Source organism: Cololabis saira, chromosome 5 (genome assembly GCF_033807715.1).
Source record: "Cololabis saira isolate AMF1-May2022 chromosome 5, fColSai1.1, whole genome shotgun sequence".
Taxonomy (NCBI): Eukaryota; Metazoa; Chordata; class Actinopteri; order Beloniformes; family Belonidae; genus Cololabis; species Cololabis saira.
The window spans coordinates 50062115-50080281 of record NC_084591.1 but is presented as its reverse complement, the minus strand read 5'-3'; the positions used below and the strand labels follow the sequence as shown (position 1 = coordinate 50080281).

The window sequence follows — 18167 nt, the reverse complement described above, 5'->3', positions numbered from 1 at the left end:
TGGTCCCTGAGGACTCGCTCCCGATCCTGCCATCAGCAGGTTCCTCTAACAGAGCCAAAGCTCCATCGGGATTTGCTGGTTCAATCGTTGAGCTCCTTTAGTTGTTTGTTAAGATCATGTGGTTGATTGTGAGATTGTTGCAGCTCCACTCTTGTGTAATTTATCTGGTGATGTGGGGACTGTCATGTCCTTCACGTGGTCGTGAACTTATTGTTGACGTTACGTTTCCTTATATTCTGCACTTCACTGCATCACCAGTGAGTGTCGCCAACGGACAAAACCTCAGAAAAGTGCGTACAAAAGCCTTAATGTGTGAGTGAAGGAACGCAGCTTTCTACGTTCACGTCATTCTTTGTACATCTGACCGTGAGCGTTGAAAGTGGCGTACGCACGTTTTTTGTGCGCCGCACTCTTAGTACATAAGGCCCCAGGATTCCTTGTGAACAGAGCGTGTGCAGAAAACAAATTCATATTCCGTTTGATGGGGATATTCCGTTTGGTGTTTACATGACCCAATATTCAGGTTTTAAAAGGAGTACCCCAGGGGTCATATGCGGGCTTTAAAAACCTGAATATGAGCAAATTCGGGTTATTCAAAGGGGTTATTGGTGTTTACATGGCCGTGCAAATTCAGGTTATTGCCAATATTCGGGTTTTAAAAGGGTTATTGATGCATGGAAACGCAGTCAGTGATTCTCTGCTCATCAGAATGAGTTAGAAGATTTGTCCAGCTCTTTGCAAGACTCAGCACTGAGTACGCTTATGACAGGATGATTGCATTATGGCGTCTTTTTAGACATAGCTTTCTTGTATAAAGGGACTGTTTTGTTGGGTGGGAAGGGACCAAAAAAAAAAAAAAATAACAATTCTAGCACTAGCATGGCAGCACGTGTGTCCAACTGGACTCCCAGCAGTCTGGCCAGCACTGATCCAGCTGGACCTGAACTATGGGAGTTCTTGCTTGTGTTTCCCTCTCAGATGTAAGTCGCTTTGGATAAAAGCATCTGCTAAATGACCCTTGTAGTAGTAGTGATATTAAGGGATCATTAATCCATCATAAATCATTCACACCAGCTAAATAACAAGTCGTTTTGTGATCCTGGAAATAGTTCAAAAGATCAATTCAATTCAATTTGATTTATATAGTGTATAGAAGTTGACCCAGAACATAAACCCCCGAGTAATTATTACATAAACAATGGCAGGTAAAAACTCCCCTAGTGGGGGAAAAACCTTAAGCCAAACCGTGGCAAGAAAAACTGAATTATGCTTCTGCGTCAAAATGACGCCGTGCCTACGGCGTGTGGTTTGGATCGACGCAGAGGACACGCCGTCACCTGCGCCGTCACTGACGTGCACCTCCTGAAAATTGTAACTACGCGTCGAGGAGACGCCGTCCACACGCAGACCGAGAGGGCTGTGATTGGTTCGTTTGAAAGCGAAGCATTTCCGGTTTCCGGTTTGAATCAGTAGTGAACTTCCAGGGCTCTTTTCTTCGTTTATATGTGATTTTTTTTGTTTTTGTTTTTTGCACAATAGTTGTCCTTATCTCTTTGATTTACTGTGACCGGAAAAAGTCGGATAAACCATTCAGAAAAAGATCGCCAACTAGTGGCCGCGGGGGGGTACTGCACCGCGACCAAATGAAGAGACGGAGAAGTCCGAAGGGTTCAGCACGGCGTCACGGCTGCGGCGTGTGCTCTGCGTTGGTGTGACACAGAAGCATATTTCAGCCTTTAGGAGGAAGAAACCTGGACCCGGACCTGGATCATAAGGAGAAACCTGGACCAGGACCTGGATCATAAGGAGAAACCTGGACCAGGACCTGGATCATAAGGGGGGGAAGAAACCTGGACCAGGACCTGGATCATAAGGGGGGGTAGAAACCTGGACCAGGACCAGGATCATAAGGAGAAACCTGGACCGGGACCTGGATCATAAGGGGGGGGACCCTCCTGCTGAAGACCAGCTGGACAGAGCAGGAAAAGAGAGAACAGACAGAGAGAATGAAGAACAGAGAAAGGAGGGGGGGCGGGCCAGCATGTCAGTAAGCATCTACCAGACTTCCACACAGACAGGTGGAAGCAGCAGTGGGATGATCAGAGGGGGGACTGCAGGCAGGTGGAAGCAGCCGTGGGATGATCAGAGGGGGACTGCAGGCAGGTGGAAGCAGCAGTGGGATGATCAGAGGGGGGGACTGCAGGCAGGTGGAAGCAGCAGTGGGATGATCAGGGGGGGGGCTGCAGGCAGGTGGAAGCAGCAGTGGGATGATCAGAAAGGGGGGACTGCAGGCAGGTGGAAGCAGCAGTGGGATGATCAGGGGGGGCTGCAGGCAGGTGGAAGCAGCAGTGGGATGATCAGGGGGGGGGCTGCAGGCAGGTGGAAGCAGAAGTGGGATGATCAGAAAGGGGGGACTGCAGGCAGGTGGAAGCAGCAGTGGGATGATCAGGGGGGGGCTGCAGGCATGTGGAAGCAGCAGTGGGATAATCAGAGGGGGGACTGCAGACAGGTGGAAGCAGCCGTGGGATGATCAGAGGGAGGGACTGCAGGTCAGCATGCAGCTCCTGAAGCTCTGGCCTGCAAACATACATAAAAGAGAAAAGGAGGGGGGGAGATAAGCAGTTGGCGGTAGGAACCAAAGGACACGATGAGATGCCAGTGTTGTGTTGGCTATGTTCTGCTGCTCTGGAGGAGCCCGAGATCAATGATGCTGCTTCCGTCAGCTCTAAGTTCTTAGCCTTACTAAGAATAGTTTGTTCACCTCCTGTATGAGTTGTGCTTAAATGAACAACCAGGGTGATTTTCCTTTACTTACCATGGTAGTCACCCCACTCAGACACAAATGTATCCTGCAGAGATGAGATGTTTGTGTGAGGAGTACAGCTCTGCAGATGGCATGAATGGACATGGTCTCCCTGCCCCTCCTCATCTAAGATGCAATGTCGTATCAGTTTGCAGTCAGCAGCAATTCATGGTCAAAGTATTTGCTGCAGTTCTCCCATTGCATTATGGGTATTGTTTTCGTTTGCTTTTTGTAGTGTTCCGTGAAGAGTTGTGGGTTTATTATGATCGTAAGGGTTTGTGAATGTTTATGGGCAGCGTTAGTGCATCATTACACTCTGCTTTTCTTGTTTGTATTTTAAGAACCGACACCAGAACTTAAGTTGGTGGACGAAAAACGACTCCTCGTTCCGCTTTATTGTCACGTGTTTTATATACTGACGGATTAAGACCAATGTACACGTTTATTGAGTCTTACACATTATGGGTGTCTACAATCATCTCTCATAAGTATAACAATGGGAACAATATAAACTTATATATAATATACACATGAAGCATCACGATCTGATTTTTTTGCCAACGTGAGAAATAAAGACAAAATGTTTCACCGTTGTGATTGACAGGTTCCATGGTTGTGTTTGACAGGTTCCATGGTTGTGATTGACAGGTTCCATGGTTGTGATTGACAGGTTCCATCATGGTTGTGATTGACAGGTTCCATGGTTGTGATTGACAGGTTCCACCATTGTGATTGACAGGTTCCATGGTTGTGATTGACAGGTTCCATGGTTGTGATTGACAGGTTCCATGGTTGTGATTGACAGGTTCCATCATGGTTGTGTTTGACAGGTTCCATGGTTGTGATTGACAGGTTCCATGGTTGTGATTGACAGGTTCCATCGTTGTGATTGACAGGTTCCATCGTTGTGATTGACAGGTTCCATCATGGTTGTGATTGACAGGTTCCATCATGGTTGTGATTGACAGGTTCCATCGTTGTGATTGACAGGTTCCATCGTTGTGATTGACAGGTTCCATGGTTGTGTTTGACAGGTTCCATGGTTGTGTTTGACAGGTTCCATGGTTGTGTTTGACAGGTTCCATCATGGTTGTGATTGACAGGTTCCATGGTTGTGTTTGACAGGTTCCATGGTTGTGTTTGACAGGTTCCATCGTTGTGATTGACAGGTTCTATCATGGTTGTGATTGACAGGTTCCATCATGGTTGTGATTGACAGGTTCCATCATGGTTGTGATTGACAGGTTCCTACCTTCATGTGTTCATGTGGTTGATTGTGAGATTGTTGCAGCTCCACTCTTGTGTAACTGATCTGGTGATGTGGGGACTGTCGTGTCCTTCACGTTTGGTCGTGAACTTATTGACTTATTGATCACGTTTCCTCATATTCTGGACTTCACTGCATCACCAGTGAGTGTCGCCGACGGATAAAACCTCAGAAAAGTGCGAATGCCAGACATGATGTGTGCGTGAAGGACCGCAACTTCACGTTCAAATCAATTTTTAAATCTGACCATGAGGCCCCTGGTCCTGGAAAGCCTTCACTAACTTAAATATTTTCTCTCTTTCCTTTAACCATCCATCTCACCACCATCTCCCCCCCCCCCACACACACACACACACACACCTCTATGCACACACACCTATATGCACACACACTCAGACTGCCTGGACATCCATGCTGCCCGCACCCTGCTGGACAACGACCACTACGCCATGGACAAGCTGAAGAGACGCGTGCTGGAGTACCTGGCTGTGAGACAGCTGAAGACGACACTCAAGGTGAATATTACTGTCCTCTGAAGTACTGAAACAAACTCTCTCATGTACACTAATCCCTGGCTATGACGCGGTTCACCTTTCACGTCTCGCTGCTTCACGGATTTGCATCGTGTTCTGCATTCTGATTGGCTAAACAGTCTCCCTGCTTCTTCACTCCCTGGCTGCGTCCAAAATCCCATCCTTCCACCCTAATGAGTAGCAAAATGAGTATTTGAGATTTTTTAGTGCGTCCAAAACATTAGTACGTACTCAATAGTATGTACTATCCATACTCATTCTGGAGAAATGTATTAGTGTGGATTGATGAACACTAGCTAAGCAGAAACTTCCCACAATGCAATGCAGCGGCGTTTGGTTGCTAAGTGATACATATATGTCATAAGTATAATATTAAGTATAATAATATTATTATATAATATTAATATTATTATATTCCTATATAATAATATTATATAATGTCATCTTGTTTGGGCCAGGATAAACGGGAAATAGCGGAGCAGGGCTGCTACTGCTGCTGTTACCATGGTAACGGCTGCTACTGCTGCTGTTACCATGGTAACAGCTGCTACTGAAGCTGACGTGTGCGCTCTTAATAGTACGTCCGAATTAATGCACACTACTGATATTTACTCAAAAGTGTGCCGAACTTAAGTATACTTTTTAGTATATACTGTTTAGTATGGCATTTCGGACGCACCGCCTGTGTCCATAACATTGGTCGCTTAGCAACAGTGCTGAGAACGGCCAATGAGCTTCAGCAGCAGCTCAAGAACGGGAGCCTTTGATGAATCGTTCATTACAGTTCTCAGATATAATCCATGGTGGCATGTCGGTTTAGAAGAATCTTTTTCCCCAGAATAAGAAAGAGCGACAACAACGACCCAGAACTGTGTTCTTCTCTTGATAAAACACACCTGTACCTGTACCAGAAGGGGGGCTTTAGAAAAGAAAGACGCTACAGAGAGAGTCAGGATGCAGCAGCATCAGAAGAGCAGTGAAATACGTGCCAGTCACAATCTGTCCCACTGTACTTTTCATAATCATTTTTCATTTTCTCCCGTTCAAATCCAGTTACTCGGATGGCGGTGGGGCGGGGCTGATCTCCACAATTTGAAGCCTTGTATAATAATTGTAAGAAAAAAAAGTTGCTACTTCGCGGGTTTCAATTATCACAGGTTCTTTTTGGAACGTAACCCCCGCCAAAAACCAGGGATGACTGTATTGCATTTATTAAATGTGTCACAAGTAGTGGTGTTTATTAGAATGAGTAAAGACATTTGCTGACACTTCCCTAAAGTAGACAAAGAGAAACCCATAAAGACATTGAGAGGGCATTGTAACACCCTTGCAGAGTAAGAACTGTATTCATTAAAGGTTTATCATCTCGCTACTTTCCTTTATACAGAACAGCTTCGGATTATCCAAAGGACGTTGTCGTTTTAGGTCTTTCCAAAACATTTCCCATAAACTGTAGCTCATGGTTTTGGTTGTGTTGGTTTTGTTTTCTTTAGAACTCCGTAATATGATTCAAGCTTAATTGTTGAGCCTTTGTGGCTCACGTGCAGCAAAGTGGGAGTAAAATCTAATCATGCAGCCACAATGTTTCACAGATGCGATTGTGTTATGGTGGAATCATCGTTATGGCTCTATTTTTATTTACTTATTTTCTCACATCAACCACCCTTTTCCATCAGCGTTATGACAGGTCCAAGTCGTGGGAAATGAAAGCCAGAACTGCTGATCAAATCCACGGTGTGGACGGTAGACCAGGAAAACAAGCACAAACATTGAAGCTAAAGTCCAACTTCAAAGTGTGATCACACTGTCCATCACCTTTTTAATAGAGAACTCCTCTATTAAAAGAAAAACATTGAAAACCAGACCAAATGTTCTAAACTCCACGTTGACAAGCCCTTACATTTCTGGGAGACATTTAAGGCTGAATTATGCTTCTGCGTCAAAATGGCGCCGTGCCTACGGCGTGTGGTTTGAGTCGACGCAGACCACACGCCGTCACCTGCGGCGTCACTGACGTGCACCTCCTGAAAATTGTAACTACGCGTCGAGGAGACGCAGACCACACGCAGAGAGAGAGGGCTGTGATTGGTTCGCTTGGAAGCAACGTATTTGTTTCCGGTTTGAAGCAGTAGTGAACTTTCAGAGCTCTTTTCTTCGTTTATATGTGAAAAAAGAACTAGCGGTCGCGGGGGGTACTGCACCCCGGCGAAATGGAGTGACGGAGAAGTCCGAAGGATTCATGACGGCGTCACGGCTGCGGCGTGTGCTCTGCGTTGGTGTGACGCAGAACCATACCTCAGCCTTTACTTTGAACTGATTAGACAAAAACGGCAGCATTTTGATGAATGCGCTACTGTTGCAGAGAAAGAGAAAATGAAGCTTTTCAAAAACAAGAAAGAAGATCAGTGTTAACCACCGTGGAACACAGAGGGGGTCCGCTCTGTTTGGAGATGAAAGGGCTGGGTGACGTCTCTAGAGGTGTCCTGAAGAGAAACACACCCCCACGTCTGGCTGCCCAGCCTCATTCACACAACTGAAGGCTCCAAGATTGGCTAATCTTAAAAAAAAAAAAAAAAAAAAAAAAAAATCTGACGATCCTAAAATGTCCCTTTATGAAACCTAACACTAATCGAGTTGAACGTAAGTGGAAACATGTGAAAGGTTAAACCTTTAGATCTGAGGCTGCGTCCTCCCTCCCCAAACCTCTACTAGACGGAGTTCCATTGAGAACTTCAAGATCACTGGTTGGCACTGATTTGTTACTTAACCCTTGTGCTGTCTTTTGGTCAAAATTACCCAATTCTTCTATCATTCTTTCCTCCTGCCATGCTCTCTCCTTCCTTCTTCCTTTCCTCTTTTCCTCCTTTTTTACCCTCCTTTACTCCTTTTTCTTCCTACCTCCCTTCCGTCATTCGTTCCTTTATTACCTTCTTTGCTTTTCCTTCCTTCTTTCCTTATTTTATTCATTCCTTCCTTCTTCCCTCCCTTCTTTCTTTCCTTTTCTCCTTTCCTTCCCCCCTCCCTTCTTTCATTTTCTCCCTTCTTTCCTTTCTTTCTCCCTTCCTTCCATCTTTTCTCCCTTCCTTACTCCCTTTCCTACTCCCTTCCATCTTTTCTCATTTCTTCCTTACTTCCTTCTTTCCTTCCTTCCATCTTTTCTCCCTTCCTTACTCCCTTTCCTACTTCCTTCCTTCTTTTATCCTTTCTTCCTTACTTCCTTCTTTCCTCCCTTCCATCTTTTCTCCCTTCCTTACTCCCTTTCCTACTCCCTTCCATCTTTTCTCATTTCTTCCTTACTTCCTTCTTTCCTTCCTTCCATCTTTTCTCCCTTCCTTACTCCCTTTCCTACTCCCTTCCTTCTTTTCTCCTTTCTTCCTTACTTCCTTCTTTCCTTCCTTCCTTCTTTTCTCCCTTCACCCTCCCTTGACCCAAAGACAGCACAAGGGTTAAGGTCGTGCAGCAAGATGTTAGGTTAAGGCAGGGATCGGCAACCCAAAATGTTTTAGAGCCATATTGGACCAAAAAAACTAAAAACAAATATGTCTGGAGCCGCAAAAAATGAAAAGTCTGATATAAGCCTTATAATGAAGACAACACATGCTGTATGTATCTATATTAGTTACATTAGCCTACTATCTTAATGACTAAGTTGGCTACTAATACATAAGAGTTCACTACCTGCATAAAAGCGCAGTCTGCTCAATATCCATCACATCACACGACTCAACGCAATAATTGAGTCTGCTGGCGCTGAATTTATGTCCTTGATTTGCTGATCGATGACGTTGCCTGTCATTTTAACGGCCCATTCCTTCACTGTCTTAGCGGAGAGAGTCTGTATTATCTTGGTTTTGTTTTGGACGTCTGCAAATAGGTTTTCCACGCTTTAAATGGAGTGACGGAGAAGTCCGAAGGATTCATGACGGCGTCACGGCTGCGGCGTGTGCTCTGCGTTGGTGTGACGCAGAACCATACCTCAGCCTTAACTTTGAACTGATTAGACAAAAACGGCAGCATTTTGATGAATGCGCTACTGTTGCAGAGAAAGAGAAAATGAAGCTTTTCAAAAACAAGAAAGAAGATCAGTGTTAACCACCGTGGAACACAGAGGGGGTCCGCTCTGTTTGGAGATGAAAGGGCTGGGTGACGTCTCTAGAGGTGTCCTGAAGAGAAAGGGAACTTACACGCACTTCAGCGCCCACAGCGTCCCCGGCGGGAATCGAACCCAGGACCTTCTTGCTGTGAGACGGCTGCAGTACCTGCTGCGCCACCGTGCCCACATCTGATTGGTCGATATCTGATAATCCCTATTCTTAAGAGTACTGTTAGGTATTTTAAACTTGCGTGCTCTTGATTTGCTAAAGAAGACACTTAGTTAGAAATAAAGACAACTCTCAATTAAAGTTTTTCTTATTGGAGATTCAAAGTAAATTTACACACCTTTTATGTTGGGCAGCTAACCTCCCAGAAAAGACCAGATGAAGAATGTGCCCCATAGTTTTTAAATATTTTTTTGCAAAATATTAGCAAAGATGCTAATATTCGAGAAAAAAGTCAAAATGTATTTCAACTTTATTCTCGAAATTTCGACTTTATTCACGAAATTTCGACTTTATTCTTTAAATTGTATTTCATTTCCACTTTTTTCTCAAAGTGCAAAATAAAAAAAAATCTTTCCCTCTCAAATATTTTTTCTCCTACATGGCCCTAATACTCTTCCGTAAAAGTGCCAATCAGAGTGCTTTAAAGAATAAAACAAAACCGTAATATATATATATATATATATATATATATATATATATATATATATATATATACCTATTTTCTGGACTATAAGCCGCACCTGCATATTGCACCTGCAGCCGCAGCCACTCTATGCTCTATGCAAGCCGCAGATATTTATGTTGTTAGATTAGATATTTACTACATGTACAGAAGGATTTTGAACTGTAAATGATGTACATGTTTGTACCTAAATAGATCCTGTCTTTTAACACGGCAGCAACTTTGCTGATTAAAACGGGACAGAAGCAAGAGAAAATAACCGCTATTTATTTATATATTTATCTGTTTGAAATCTGCTTCTACCTACTTCTGTCTGCTAAAGAAGAAGTAGCGTATTCTTCTTTGCATTTATTTTGTCTTAGTTTTGATTCTAATTCTGGTTAAAGAAAAATCCACAGAATAGCCGCACCTTTGTATATGCTGCACGGTTGAAAACCTATGAAAAAAGTAGCAGCTTATAGTCCAGAAAATACGATATATATATTTTTAAATTGAGAAAAACAGAAAGATGCATTCAAAAACTTGGAAAAAAAATCACGATGGAAGTGCAAAATATGAAAAGCATGTCAATGCAATAACTCATACAATCAGTTAATTGATTATAAGCTCCTTTGAACAAGAGTTGAGCTTGGTGTTAAAAGCTGGCAGCAGGTTTTACTGGAAGGGACTGTACCTAGAGAGAAAAGGGTTTTTGAGCTTTAATAAGGGTCAATGGGATCTTTAAGATGGCATGGACCTGGGTCAGGAAAGTCTTTTGTATGAAATAAGGTGATGTACGTTTCTAATTTCTTCTAAACTGATCAAATAGCTGGTGTAGGGAGGCTCGGACAGGAGAACCGTGATTTCACTTAGCAGTAGCAGTCAAAGCTCAACTCCAGTATTTTAATTGTATTATTTAAACATCCAGGGGCCTCATCTATAAAGCTTGCTTGCGCAGAAAAAGCGCCTGAAAGTTGCGGAAGCCGCCATCTACGCAAAGCCTCGGATCTAAAAAGAAAAAACGAACCGAAAAATCTGCGCATCCCTACGGCAACCCCGACCCTCCCGTAAGAATTTACTTAAGACACGGGGAACTGGCGAGGCTGGGTGTGAGGTGATGAAATGAAGCCAGATTCATGTCATACTCTTAATAATGTCATCACATATCACAACATATATCAGATTTATAATAAAATAGCGCTGATCGTGTTCCTCTGTGTGTGAAGCTCTGTCAGTCCGGATTCTGGTGCTGCTGGAGCTGCAGCCTCCTTCACCCCCCGCTTTAGGACAGAACAAATGAGGGGCTGCCTTTAGGGGCCCCACGGAGCCCCTAAAGGGACTCAGATTTTTTTTCATCATATAATGAGTTTTACGCGCGCGTGAAACCTTTAGGTGCGGGTGTAAGCCTAAATTAGGGTCCTGCGTTAAAACGACGCAGAGCCTACGGCGTAGGGTACGCCGCGACGCGCACCTACGCCGTAGGCTCTGCGTTGGTGTGACGCAGAACCATAAACCCGCCCTGAGCAGCTCTGAGGGGAGGGAGGGGGAGCGGGGGATGAAGCGGGGCTGCGGGGCCGTTTTCGTATCGCTTTCATACAGTGTCTTGATAATTTGCAATTTAAGGCTGAGCCTGCCGTTAGTTTTTAAACTGTAAAAAGTAAGGGGAAAAAAAAGATGATTTTGAAAAGACGGGGGGACATGCCCCCCCCCCTGTTGCGCCGGGGAACTCACGGCGTTTAGCGCAGCAACGGCGTGCTGCCACTCACTCGCTGTATTTTATACTATTTATTTTTCTACTTTTACTGTGAACACAAAATAATGTCGTTTTCCTGTCCTCCACCTCATCCTCAACATCTAGATCTCAGTCTCTGTGAAAGTCAGTGGCACGGTGGCTGGACACGTCTCATTCATTCTGAACCCAAACAGGCTGCAGGAAGCCACTGCGCATGCTCAGTAGGCTCATTCATATGCATTTATGGTAAAAAGTGGGCGTGTAGAGGGCAGGATATGAGGCGGATTCAGCTGCGCAGCCTTCCAGCTGGACTGTGATTCATAAAGAGAACATTGCGTGCAAGACATGGTTTTATTGATCCGGATTTTTTTTTTACGCCCGGCATTTTCGGCTTTTGAGTGTACGTGCACTTTTAGTATGACTCCTACGCAGTCCATTTTAAATGAGGCCCCGGCTCTGTGGACTACTGCATAGAGGAGTTTCTACACTTTGGAAACAGTACTTCTGATTTTTTTTTAAATATTACGCAGATTGAAAGAAACCTCTCTGGAAGCCTGTTTAACATGTGACATAAGAATATATACATATATATATGTATTCTCTCTCTCTCTCTCTATATATATATATATATATATATATATATATATATATATATATATATATATATATGCTGCTCAAATAGGACTCCATCCTAAAATAAATAAATAAATAAATATTACGCGAAGTTATGGATAAGGATATGGATGGATTTGTTAAGGACATTATTAATGTTTTTTCCAGAACTGTTTAGGGTTGTGCATGTTTTCAGAGAGTTCATTTTTATAGTAATCTGATTTAGCTGATGTTTTTGTCTTACATACATTTTTTAGTTTTTAATTACATTTTATTTATATAGCGTCTATTACAACACAAGTTGTCTCTAGGATCTTTCCAGAGACCCAGAACATGAACCCCCGAGCAATTATTACATAAACAATGGCATGTAAAAACTCCCATAGTGGGAGAAAAACCTTAAGCCAAACAGTGGCAAGAAAAACTCCCCTTTAGGAGGAAGAAACCTGGACCAGGACCTGGATCATAAGGGGGTAGAAACCTGGACCATGACCTGGATCATAAGGGGGGTAGAAACCTGGACCAGGACCTGGATCATAAGGAGAAATCTGGACCAGGACCTGGATCATAAGGGGGGGAGAAACCTGGACCAGGACCTGGATCATAAGGGGGTAGAAACCTGGACCAGGACCTGGATCATAAGGGGGGGAGAAACCTGGACCTGGGGTTTTATGTGAAACTGTTTACAATTCTAACAGACAGACTGTGCTGCACTGGTGTCTTTATGTTTTCTGATGGATGATGCTGATGATGGTGCCGTGTCTGCAGGGCCCCATCCTGTGCTTCGTGGGGCCCCCAGGGGTCGGGAAGACGAGTGTGGGCCGCTCCATCGCCAGGACTCTGGGCCGGGAGTTCCAGCGCATCGCTCTGGGAGGCGTCTGCGACCAGTCTGACATCAGAGGTCACAGGTACGCTCCTGCTCCATAACGAAGAGAGAGGCTTTACAAACACCGTCTAGATCAGGGGTCGGCAACCCAAAATGTTTTAGATCCATATTGGACCAAAAACACAAAAAAAAAATATGTCTGGAGCCGCAAAAAATGAAAAGTCTTGTATGTGCTTTCGAATGAAGGCAACACATGCTGCATGTTTCTATATTAGTTAGAACTGGAGATTTTTTTTTCATTATGCACTTCGTTAAAAAAGTCGAAATGTCGAGAAAAAAGTCAGAATGTCGAGATTAATGTGGAAGTACAATCTCGAGAAAAAAGTCGAAAAAACAAGATTAAAAAGGAAAAAAAAAAGAACAAAAGAAGAACAAAAAGAGGGAAAAAAAGGAAAAAAAGGAGGAAAAAAAAGAAGAAAAAAGGGGAAAAAAAAGGTCAAACATTTCTGAAAAAGCTCCAGGAGCCACTAGGGCGCCGCTAAAGAGCTGCATGCGGCTCTAGAGCTGCGGGTTGCCGACCGCTGTATCGTAGATTAGACAGATAATGTTAAATACTAGGGGTGTAACGATACACTAATCTCACGATACGGTACGATACACGATACTGAGGTCACGTTACGATATGATATTATAGCAGTATTTTTTTTAACAACCTTGAATGAGGAACATATGACTGGAAAAAATGTTCTTTTATTTGAAAGACACAAAATATAAAACAATGCTGTACGTTTGCCCTATTGTTACAGTTTGTAATGCTCAGTGTTGGGTGTAACGCGTTACAAAGTAACGTGTTACTGTAACGAGATTACATTCGCCAGTAACGCAGTAATGTAACGTGTTACAGTTGTAATTTGGGTAATCCCGTATAGTTACTCTAAAGCCGGGCATACACTGTGCGATTATCGGCTCGTTTTGAGCCGATTTTCCAGTTGTGCGACTTTTTTTTGATCGGGCCCGATTTTGACCCAATCGTTGCTCGTGCCTCGTGCAGTGTACGTGGGGTAACGACGAGAGATTAACACCTCACGATGAGCTCCCGATCAGGAATCGTGAGGTCGCAAGAAAATCAAGCATGTTTGAAATCCTGGTCGCTCCTCGTGAAGGAATCACAGTTGAAGCAGTGCTGCGACCCGATTTGCCTCATCCTTTCGCAGAGAGCATGCGCAATCTCTGATGACACGTCAAAAACTATTATTTGTAGTTTAAGTGTTGCAAATTCACATTACAAATCATGTTTTAATAGCAAAAAAAAGACTGCATTTCCACGTACGGTGCGGGTCGCCGCGTACCCTACGCCGTAGGCTCTGCGTTGGTGTAACGCGGAACCATAAATCAGCCTTACGGCGTACCCTATGCTATAGGCTCTGCGTTGGTGTAACGCGGAACCATAAATCAGCCTTCAGTGTGTGCGCTGTCTGCTGTTCGGAAAACCTCTTTTTTCTCTTCTCATTTTGCTGGGACGCCGGGTCCCTCCGCCGAGACACAACTTGCGGTATGCGTTCTTTGATGTGTCTAAAAATGATGCGCAGTGCCCACCCAATCAGAAACGGTACAGATATTTTGGGATTTTTTTTTAATATATATATATAGGCTATATAATTCTAAAAAAAATAAAGGATCCCCATAACCTTTGATCGGGTGGGCAGGACGCACGTTTGGGTGTGGGAACAGCCCACCCCTGCCCCAAAACCGGCCTCGAGTTCCAGTAAACAGACGGGAGGATTATGATCGTATAGTGTGAGCAGACGGGTCGCATCCCAGCATGGGCTCGTACAGTGTGAGACCATAAATTGTGGGGTGTGAACTTTTAAACTCCGCAATCTAGTCGTGCAGTGTGAAATGGGGCAGTCTCATACGATTTAAAATATCGCACAGTGTATTCCCAGCTTAAGACAAAAAAAATTACGTTACTTTAGTTACTTTAAGCTTTTCAGCTAAATGTAGAACGGGAGAACAGAAAAGAAAATCAAACTTGCCTTTCATGCGTCTTCACGCGTTGCGCAACACTTGTCTGACTTAAGTCTGATTTATGGTTCCGCGTTAAATCGATGCAGAGCCTACGGCGTAAGTTCTGCGTTGGTGTAACGCAGAACCATAAATCAGCCTTTAACGTTATTTTACGGGATTTTACGGGACTTTAGGAATACACATTTGTGCTGATCTGGGCACTGCAGTAATAAGGTTCCAACTACAGGACTGTCTAAGAAAATTTGAATATTGTGATAAAGTTCTTTATTTTCTGTAATGCAATTAAAAAAAAAAAAAAATGTCATACATTCTGGATTCATTACAAATCAACTGAAATATTGCAAGCCTTTTATTATTTTAATATTGCTGATTATGGTTTACAGTTTAAGATTAAGATTCCCAGAATATTCAAATTTTTTGAGATAGGATATTTGAGTTTTCTTACAGTTTCAGTTTCATACAAGTACAAATATTTTGCCACAAACTGAATAGTTTCTCTCATGTATGATTTGAGTTTTTTCTTTTCCAGAAATTAAACAACTAAAATTAAATAAATAAATAAAAGTAAATGAATAAACTATGAAAAGTCCCAAACTCAAACTGTTTGAGCCAGAGCTCAGAGCTTCACCTGCTCCGGCCTGAGGCCGTAAGGTGAACCCCGGTATCGTTTCATCCTCCACCTTTGGGGACGACACAATCTTTACATCATAAAAAACATTGATTCATGCTCACCTTAGAAGTAAAAGTTCAGAGCTCAAAACCCCCCAAGAGTCCCGTGATCGGGACCGTGAAACGGTACTAGTTTCTTCTGAGCGGAGTCAGATTTTGGTCCGCGGGTCTGTTTGTCCTCACGTGATCCCGCTGCACCAATAAGATGTTACTAGTAAACACAATATATTCATATTAATAACCCAATATCAGCTACAGTTTGTCACCTCCACGACACGTATCGTGAAGTTTTTGTAAATTTCGTGGCATGATATATTGTTACACCCCTATTAAAAACAAGTTCGGCGTACATAAAACTGGACCACAGTAACACGTAAATACACGTGCAAATGCATCTCAACACATCTCAGAAATGAGAATTTATGAAGCAACAAGCAGGTGGTTCTTCGTTCATACGTGGAATATAATAGTACAATCGCCTTTCAGGTAACAGATGTTTCATGTTATATTAAGAATAAATATCTGTTATCAATATCCCGGACAAAAAGCATGCCTGATAAAGAAATTGTGTTTTATCTCAAGTTTTTTGTCCCAAGACACTGCCAACTGACAGGAGTGATGGGAGCATCTTTATTGGGGATTTCAAGTTTTTTCCAACATTAAATGAAGTAAAAAAAACTAAATAAATACATAAAATAAGAGAACAAACAGGTTGACTTAGGGCATACATTAATACAAATAAAGAAAATCCCCCCCAAAAAAACAGGATTTTATATTCAGACAGTCAATGAGTTACATTCCACAGAGTATAAAGTCCACCTTTCCCAGTATTTTATATTTTGCTCAGCCTGTAATCTGAAGGAGAAGGTCCGTTTTCCCACGTGTATCCTCAACTATTGTGGTCCAGATTTGTCTGCAGCCGTTTCCGTGGTAACGGCCTTCTTGCTCGCAGCCAAGAGCTTTATACAGGTAGTTGTCCTGGTCCCATTGAATTGAAATTTTATTTCGAACATGAAACAGTAGTGAATACAAAACAAAACAATAATAATCAATAATAAATGAATGTAAATAAGAAAACAAAATAAACCAAAATATAAATAAAAACATGCATCCATCATAATTAACATGCTTGAAAAAGAGTAGGAACAAGTAAAAATGTGATAAATCCTACCCCCTAAACTCTATTTCATTATAATCAAAATTAATTTAATTTCTATACAAAAAACAAAAGATATCTTGATATCTATATATATATATATATATATATATATATATATATATATATATATATATATATATACACACACACACACACACACACACACACACACACACACACACACACACACACACACACACACACACACACACACACACACACACACACACACGTGTGTGTGTGTGTGTGTGTGTGTATATATATATATATATATATATATATATATATATATATATATATACACAGCGGGGAAAATAAGTATTGAACACGTAAACATTTCTCTCAAAAAACATATTTTTAATCGAGCTATTGACATGACATTTTCACCAGATGTCGGCATCAACCCAAGAAATGCACACATACAAAGAAATCCAAACATTTAAGTCCATAAATGAAGTTATGTGTAATAAAGTGAAATTACACAGGAAATAAGTATCGAACACGCTTACTGAAATGTAATTAATACTTCGTGCAAAAACCTTTGTTGGTGATTACAGCCTCAAGACGCCTCCTGTATGGAGAAACCAGTCGAATACATTGCTCAGGTGTGATTTTGGCCCATTCATCCACACAAACTGCCTTCAAATCTTCAAGGTTCCGGGGGTCTCTTCTGTGAACCCGGATCTTCAGTTCTTTCCAAAGATTCTCAATTGGATTCAAGTCTGGTGATTCGCTGGGCCATTCTAGCAGCTTTATTTTCTTTTTCTTCAACCAGTTGAGTGTTACCTTGGCTGTGTGCTTGGGATCGTTGTCTTGCTGAAAGATCCACCCTCTTTTCATCTTCAGCAGCCTGGCAGATGACAGCAGATTCTGATCAAGAATGTCTCGATACTTTTCTCCAGTCATTATTCCTTCAATGATATGAAGTCTACCAGTACCACATGCTGAAAAACAGCCCCACGCCATGATGCTCCCACCTCCAAACTTGACTGTTGGTACGGTGTTTTTGGGGTGATGTGCGGTGCCATTTTTGCTCCAAACATGTTGTGTCTTATGACATCCGAAGAGTTCAATTTTGGTCTCATCGGACCAGAGTATGTTCTCCCAGAATGTCATGGGTTTATCCAAATGTTGTGTCGCAAACTCCAAAAGATCTTCAACATGCTTTTTCTTCAAAAATGGAGTCTTGCGTGGTGTGCGTGCATGGAGGCCATGGCGGTTGAGTGCATTACTTATTGTTTTCTTTGAAACAACAGTACCTGCTGATTCCAGGTCTTCCTGAAGCTCTCCACGAGTGGTCCTGGGCTGTTGGAGAACCCTTCTGATGATTGTTTTGACTCCTCTGTCTGAAATCTTGCGAGGAGCACCTGGCTGTGGCTGGTTTATGGTAATGCCGTGTTCTTTCCACTTCCGGATGATGGCCCCAATGGTACTCACTGGAACTTTCATAAGTTTAGAAATGCACCTGTAACCAATGCCTTCAGTGTGTTTTGCAACAATAAGGTTGCGTAGGTCTTTGGACAGCTCTTTGCTTTTACCCATCATGCAATGCTTCTTGTCTAACACCTTGCTGGTGAGAAACCTTTTTAAAAGGCATCAATCAGGACTGAACCAGCTGATATTACTTTGCACTAATAGGGGACAGGTTAACTTTCTAATTACTGACAAACTCCAGCTGTTTTCTTGGCTTTCCAGACCTTTTTACCTCTCCTTTTCTTCATGTGTTCAATACTTATTCCCTGTGCCATTTCACTTTATTACACATAACTTAATT

The 18167-nt window shown here is 42.6% G+C and overlaps 1 protein-coding gene across 1 annotated transcript in view; it reads left to right on the top strand.

Annotated features, from left to right (window-relative positions):
* The window catches only part of lonp2 (lon peptidase 2, peroxisomal), a 176563-nt gene that overhangs the window by 96114 nt on the left and 62282 nt on the right, over nt 1-18167 (top strand). The window contains exons 8-9 of the mRNA XM_061722335.1: nt 4467-4585; nt 12480-12619. Of these exons, the coding sequence (XP_061578319.1) occupies nt 4467-4585; nt 12480-12619 (259 nt within the window). The remainder of the gene's footprint in view (nt 1-4466; nt 4586-12479; nt 12620-18167) is intronic.